This window comes from Cheilinus undulatus, linkage group 3 (assembly GCF_018320785.1).
Source record: "Cheilinus undulatus linkage group 3, ASM1832078v1, whole genome shotgun sequence".
Taxonomy (NCBI): domain Eukaryota; kingdom Metazoa; phylum Chordata; class Actinopteri; order Labriformes; family Labridae; genus Cheilinus; species Cheilinus undulatus.
The window spans coordinates 39,412,401-39,420,199 of NC_054867.1; the positions used below are offsets into that span (position 1 = coordinate 39,412,401).

At 36.6% G+C, this 7,799-nt stretch overlaps 1 protein-coding gene across 1 annotated transcript in view; it reads left to right on the forward strand.

The window, feature by feature from the left end:
- The window catches only part of gnas (GNAS complex locus), a 55,250-nt gene extending 50,936 nt beyond the window's left edge, over window positions 1–4,314 (forward strand). Inside the window, exons 11-12 of the mRNA XM_041782829.1 lie at window positions 448–515; window positions 2,034–4,314. Coding sequence (XP_041638763.1) covers window positions 448–515; window positions 2,034–2,180 — 215 coding nt within the window. The 3' untranslated portion in view covers window positions 2,181–4,314. The remainder of the gene's footprint in view (window positions 1–447; window positions 516–2,033) is intronic.
- The last annotated feature ends 3,485 nt before the right edge of the window (window positions 4,315–7,799 follow it).

The following is a 7,799-nucleotide window of genomic DNA, read 5'->3' on the forward strand; positions in this document are numbered from 1 at the left end:
TCTTCTGATATTTACAACTAGTATTTTGGTTGTTGAATATAGGCATGTATTGACTGTAAATTTTGGGCATATGTACTAAAAGTTTGTGGAATTCTAGGCTGAACCAACAGACCTGTCATTTTTCTTTTCATTGCTCATCATGATTCTTAGCACTTAAAGTGTGTTTTAAGGACTCTGGTTTGTTTCTTTCTTCATCCTTACACATTAAAATGTGTTAAAAGGACTGAAAATTCAGATCTGAAAAAACAACATTAAAGTATTGGAATCAATCCATATCAGCTTATATGAATCTGTAAATATGGTAAGATATACAATTTCATATATCCCTAATTTTCATCTTTAGCAGCTCTAAGCCCTCAGGTTAATGTCGCTGTTCAGTAGGAGCGCTTGGTGGTACAGAGCAGAAGTCATTTAATGTTTTTTTTCCTCTCTCTCTCTCTCTGACAGCAATACCGGAGCCCGGCGAGGATCCACGCGTCACAAGGGCAAAGTATTTCATCAGAGATGAGTTTCTGGTATGTTCAAAGCTCCATTTTTACCCATTTGTATGTGTATTTAAAATGATTGTTTATAAACAGTTTACTTTTGGGTGTGATTTATTTATATCATCAGTGGCTTACATAGAAGTGTTTACACCTTTAATCCATTTCACTTCTCCCTATGAATACTGAACAATGGAACAATAACTGTCAGAGATCATTGGTTTGCGTTCAATATGTTGTAGCGTAAGGCCAGCGGCATTAACAAACCTCATACGAAGCAACCTTTTAACTAAAAATCTGTCTGTCTTTGATTTTTATAAATTTGTTTCACATGAATCTCACCTTCAGGCAAAGAGAAGTTAAGACAGAAATATTGTTCAGTTTTACACAATGATTTGTTTTGATGTAATTAAAAATGTTGCTGCATGTGTTAATGCGTGCTTTGTAGGTAATTCAAGAAGCAGCAACAGTTAACAGAAAATCCAAATTGGAGACATCAGTTACTGTACATCCAAACTGTGCGACTGGAAAATGCTTTTCTTCTGACAATGTGACGAAACAAATGTCACCAAAATCAATTTTATGTTTAATATAATGTCTTTGTAAGGGATATTTAACAATATATTCTTAATAATTAAGTTTGAGATAACGTATAAAGTTTAATAAAGGTACAATATATCCTTAAGTAGTTTAAATAGTTACCAGTAGCTAAAAGGGTTAGATTATGGTTTAAATTGTTCACTGAAAGCAGTACAAAGAACAAACAAAGATGTAGTACGCTAAAGCTTTTTGACAAATAGTTGAATAAGATAGCTTAAAGTAATGAGCAAGAGTAGTTTCCTAAGAATAATTGTTGAAATAGTCAGCTTGGATTAATTGTAAATTAAGTTTTTGCTGGTAATAAAAAAAACACTGAAATTAATACTGATTATCACTGTATGCTATAAATGCCTACAGGTCTTCGGTGAGAAGTTCAAATTATTTCAGTTCTTTATTTTATTTATTTTAAAATGGCGCGGGGATAGGACAGACGATAGAGTCGGAAACAGGGATAGGGGGAGAGACATGCAGGAAAGGAGCTGCAGGCTGGACTTGAACCCAACCCACCCATGTACATGGGGCTTCACGTGACCATCTGCACCCCCAAAGATTCATGTTTACTTACATGTGAGATATTAAAATGGGTCAAATGATTTTTGTTAGAAAACTCTAACCTACTCATGCACAGGTTAAGATCGCCATGGATGCTAAAATACCTCCAGAAAGTTTCTCATAGCTCACTTAAACAGTTTGATAAATAGTTTAAATAGCTAGCATTAAGATATTTGTGACGGTTCAGATACTTAGCTTAAATGAACTGATAAATGGCAAAGCAGGAAAAAATGGTTAAAATAGTAAAAGTAATGGCTACATAATTTTGGATAACTTTATGTAAGCTACTTAAACTGTAAATGTAATATAAACTGAATCAAACTTTAATTGTTTAAATAAAAAGTGGTCGCCAGTCCTATTATTAAGTCACTGAACACTTTTCTGTTTTTCTTTTTTCAGAGGATCAGCACAGCCAGCGGAGACGGACGACATTACTGCTACCCCCACTTCACCTGCGCTGTTGACACAGAAAACATCCGCCGCGTCTTCAATGACTGTCGGGACATCATACAGAGGATGCACCTACGGCAGTATGAGCTCTTGTGATGGGCAACGGCGTCTGGCCTACTTATCTACCTACCAACCTACCTATCTACGACCCCACGACCAGTTAGCCAATCTACCCCTCCACTTTGACCCAAACTCCACCAAACAACCGAGAGAGTGACTGACAGACGGCCTGCCCTCCCTCCCCTCCAACCCAATAGAACCTTTCGGATTTCAAAGAGACACAACAATGGGACAGCTTTCTTTTTTTTTAAAGGAAACACTTACTAATACAACATCATCATGTTTAGCCTGGACAAACTGCTGTATTCAGCTACATTTTGACCCAGGATTAAGGGTCAGGACTGGAATCCCTCAGTGCAGGCTTTCCCTCCTTTAAGCGATCTTTGTCTCTCAGATTTATGAACACAAACACACTCGCAGGTACACACACACACTACACATTAAGACATTCAGAGCCCATCGGTGGGTTTTAATGTCTCATATCAAGCCACACACCAACACACAGACCCTTTTAACATCTAAGTCCTGCTTTAAACAGATGGCAGAGGCTGAGTTAAATAATGTATTCTGAGAGAGAGTGGAGTTTATTCACCACGTGCTGAAGAAGGAGCCGAAGGAGGAGGAGGAGAAGAAGAAAACGATGGACACGGAGGGCGGCGAACTGATACAGAGGAGGGCTGTGAGCCTTTTTGTGCCAGAACAGACAAACTAATTGACTAACGGCTGCCTGTGGACGTGAGCGTGACTCGAACTTTACACCACGCAGCTCACATATCCTGCTCTTAAAACTAATCGAGAAGGAATGGCAGAAACCAACTTAAAAAAATAGAAAAGGAAAAAAAATAAGAAAAATATCATACAATGCATAAATTCATGCATACCAGTGAACTTCATGCAGTGCAAAAAATCCAAGCTATATATATAGATATTTATATATGTGTGTATATAAATATGTATATATATAAATATAAATATTATATATTCCTGTAATAACACGATTCAACTTCTACGTTTTTGTTAGTTTTTACCCCATGTTGTGTGTCGGTGTACACTGTGTGTGTGATCTGCCTTTGTGCACCATTTAAACCCCGCTACCTACACACACAAACACATATTTACACAAACGCATACATCTTTGCGCCCCCTGCCCCTGCTGCTATTTGAAATCTATTCAACATATGGGAAATAAAGAAGAGGCTTTATTTAATGAGGAAAAATATCAACACAAAAGGAAAGCATGAAGTGAAAGAAATGACATTATCAAGACTGGATGCAACATTTTACCTTGGAATACCCACACTGACACGTACATACACGCTCAAGCCCTCATCAGCCCCCGACGTCCTTCCCATCCATAACTTTCGTCTTACTCTCTCACCTCTCCCAGTCCCACGTTCCTCCCCTCCTCCAGGCTTTAAGTACGTCTGTCTTTATTTTACTGCTGGACTATTATTCTTGTACAGACTGTAAAATGTATTATTTTGTACAACTTTATTGAAGAAAAAAATAACTTGTAGAAGATCCCTGTGCCTTGATCACGACTGTACGTGTAAAAATGAGCTAATATGTAAGTTATGTTTCACTGCGCTGTACAGCTGGACGGGTCTGTCCCACCTCGTCCGTGCTAGCTCGTCCCCCCTGCAGGATGGAGGCTGGGGGGGAAGGGCATCGGATCGGGGCGGAGGCCTTTTGTCTGTTGCTTAGTCCCCCCCCCCCCCCCCCCCCCCACATTTGTTTGTTCGTTGATTCATTTGTTTTGCTTTGACTCTCCTCTGATTCTGATTTATATAATAGGATTTGAAAAAAATGAAGAAAAAAAAGATAATCAGACACACCACCTTAATGATGTGTAGTGAAAGATACTGAACCCTAACACGATTTAATATATATAAAATATATTTCAGATTTTATATTTTATATATATGTACTGTACACTTATATCTATGTCCCCTATGTGAGCTGTCCCCCAGGTTTCCTTTGCCTTTTGTCAGTAACATCTGCATACATTTCAGGAAGGTGGCGATTCTGGGAGCAACGGGATGGGTATACATTTCCTTATTTTTTATTTTTAGCTTTAACTCTTTTGAAGGAGACGGGAATATCCAGTTGCAAAACATTGCTTGTTTCTACATAAACCAAATTCTTTTTGCTTAAAGAAGAAGAAACAGTTGTTTAAGTGTTTGGGTCGTTTTTAGGCTGGGTACACAAGCTCCTCTCATGAGAGGTCTACATCACACGCTCACTTTATAAGGTACACATCTTGTGCAGTAAATGCAGCTTCATACAGTAGTCTTGCATGGATCCTCACTTAATGGAGGTAATAATGGGCTGTGACATCAGTTGCCTTCATCCTTCAACAACTGAGCTGTAACATCTGCAAACATAAAAACTCCTAGCAAATATAATAAACCACAAATGTACAGATCTGCAGCTTTTAATGTAATAATCCCACAAACAAAATATATTTCCCACAAATGTAATAGCACTTTCCTACTGCAGACGTTGTAACTTTTACATTTGCAGGAATTTATTACGTTTGTGGGAAGGTAAAAATCAGCGTTCTCAAATTGTATTAACTTCCCATAAATGCAATGTGAACATGAAAAATGAAAGTTGTGGTCATTGTTTGCTATAGCCTTTTTATTACTGCTGGTGGATTCAAGTCAGCTTAAGCATCAAAAGTCATGGTGATTTTTGTTCACTATAAAGCACGAAGTTGTTTCCAGAGTCTTAAAACCAGAGCCATGAATCTTAGCACAACATTTTTGAATGAGAAAAGGAAAGGTTTCATATCAATTTTTGAAAATTCTGCAATATCCAAGGGCTTCTTCTTGAATTAAGTCTTGAGGGAGGGTTTATCTGATCCAAATATAAGTAATTTCAAAGTTCATAGAGAGCTGACAAGAACAAACTTTTCTTTCTGCACGAGAACAAAACTCACAGGGCAAGGCTGTGCTTATTAAAGCAAGCCACTGTGTGTTAAACATACAGGGTACAAACGTCCTGAGACTTAAAATGAATTTTGTAAAACAGTGGCTGGGTGAACAGTGTTCCTGTACGTTATACATCGTTTCATCAGAGCACTGTTTTGACACATCTTAATCCACTCTAAGATTCATTCATACCAGTGTTTTAAGACTCTGACAAACTACATCCTGCTTCTTGGTGAACAACTAAATTGCCATAACTATGTTTTTATGATGTGACCCAAACTTAAGCTGACTTGAGCCCTGGCTACTGCAAACAGTGACCACAACTTTCATTTTTCTTGTTTACACTACATTTTTGTGAAATAATTACAAATTGGAAAGCTGGAGATTTTTACCTTCCCACAAATGTAATAAATCCCTGCAACTGTAAGTTATTACGTTAGTGGGAAAATTTGTTTGTACATCTGCTGTAGGCAACAGCTAATATATTTGTGGGAAATGTATTGTGTTTGTGGGATTATTATGTTAAAAACAGCAGATTTGTATTACATTTGTGGGGAGATAATACATTTGCGGGTGCAGCACTGAGCTTACTAAAATTTGTTGCACCTTGCATAAGGTAAAAAAATTAGGTAAAAAATTCTGGCATAAAGCAAAGTGCACCAAACAGAAATAAGGAAGAAATGTTTATACAAAATCATTTCTAACATTGGAAATGAAGGCTGTAAAAATTAATTCAATCCATTACGTAAAAAGGTGAACCAACAATGTTGGTATATGCACATGTGAGAAATATGAAAACAAAGCCTTTGGATTCACTTTAACCCTCTGGTTTTATTTTAATGTTCAAAGCATTAAGGTCATTAAGGACATAAATGTCCGCTTTGAAAACGGCTCTTATGATGTTGCACAATAAAAATATTTTTCATGTTTTTGGTTAAAATGTTTTAATCAGCATCAGTCCAATCAAAACTGAGAACATTTTTAATATTGTGGTGATAATGACCCTTGAAATGCCAGTTTGATTACATTTCTAAATAACACATAAAAGGTTACTTTCTATGTGTTAATAATGGGCATTTTTAAGATTTTGTTTTCTGACAGTATTTTATCCCAGTCGAGATAAGCGTTAATAGTTAAGTGCATCATTATGTTTAAAATTTACAACTTTTTAAGGTCATTTGATGATAAATGTTTCATTTAGAAAAATTAAAACCACATTTTTAAATCTCACAGCCATCACTGATTTTAATCATGCAAATAAGAGGAAAAGAAATGTAGACATTATATAAAATCCTATTTGTATGAATGATTTTGTAAGTGAACATATTTTGTTCTCAATGGCCTCAATGCGTTGTAAATTTGTTCACGATGTATCATAGACTAATTTACAAAAGTAAAATCTGAATTCCAAAATTTATTTAGAATAATACCTCCTTACAGAAAATCATGCTTACATCGAAAGTGATGGGCAAATAAAAGTGTAAACCATGCCACTGTGGACCAAAATGTCTAGAATGATCCCAGAGGGTTAAAACAGGGTACTGTACAATGTTGCCACAAACTACAGCCTCCAAAATGAAATATGTTAATCAAACTGTAACTGCACATTGTAGTTTAGGATTTACAGCAGACCTGTTGTCAGACTGCATGACTTTTAACTATTAACATGACTGTCAGTTTATTGATAAACTGCCAACTAAGTGTAAGCTAGTGTGTGTCACTGACAACAATCCCCTTTGAGTCTGATTCACACCGAGTACAACTTGCTTTTCAAACAAAGGGATTTCATTTTCTGGTATCACACAGAACCTTTCTGATGAGGATGACTTTGCCAGAATACAGATATGACCTTGCCACCATGACATCACCACATATTTCCCTTATTTTGGATTACACATTTATCTTTCAGTATTACCAAAAGGCTTGCAGCCAGATCCAGACAATATAAAGGTATTTGCCAGTCAAGAAGATAAATTATGGCATATGCAAGAGATTATCAGAACAAGCTCTACATATGACACGTTTATTACAAAACTGGGTTTCCTGAACATGCCATTGCAGCATCTAGTTTATGTTGATACCAACTTCTACCAGAGAAAAAAATCCTGGCTTTACTTCTACGGCTTTATCTCTTAGATCTTCAGCATTATGATGTGAAAGACAGGATTATATTCACTGTTTATTTTATGTAACTCTTGGCATGAATGATCCTAAATACCACACAGGTTGCAGCAATAACCAACTTAAATTTGAGCTCAAAACAGAGACACCTTAACAGGGTTTCTTCTCTGTTCTGGCATCATCAGTCTTATTTGTACAACTGTTGATTTTGGTACATAAAAAGGATGCAAGGTCACAGGTTAAATTTTAGCATGTAGCAGAGTTTTTAAAAATTGGAGACAGGCACTCTGAGAGGTATATAATTTTTACATATTGATGGGTCTAAATTAGGGTTTTCTCATTTGTTTGAGGTGAAAATGTATCATCAGAAATCAAACATCATGTTGCAGGCACACCCCTCTTCTCACCAGACTTCTGAAAATATATTGAAAATGTTCTTAAAGCCATCCAAACTTTGCCAGAGTTCTTCTACCATCATCTGCCTGACTCCTGAATGAAGAAGTTGACCATCTAAGAAGACTGAAGCTCATCAACCAAGATTAAAATGTAAGAAATTAAACTTGGATGCACATATATGCAGCTCACAAAACAGGGATGCAGA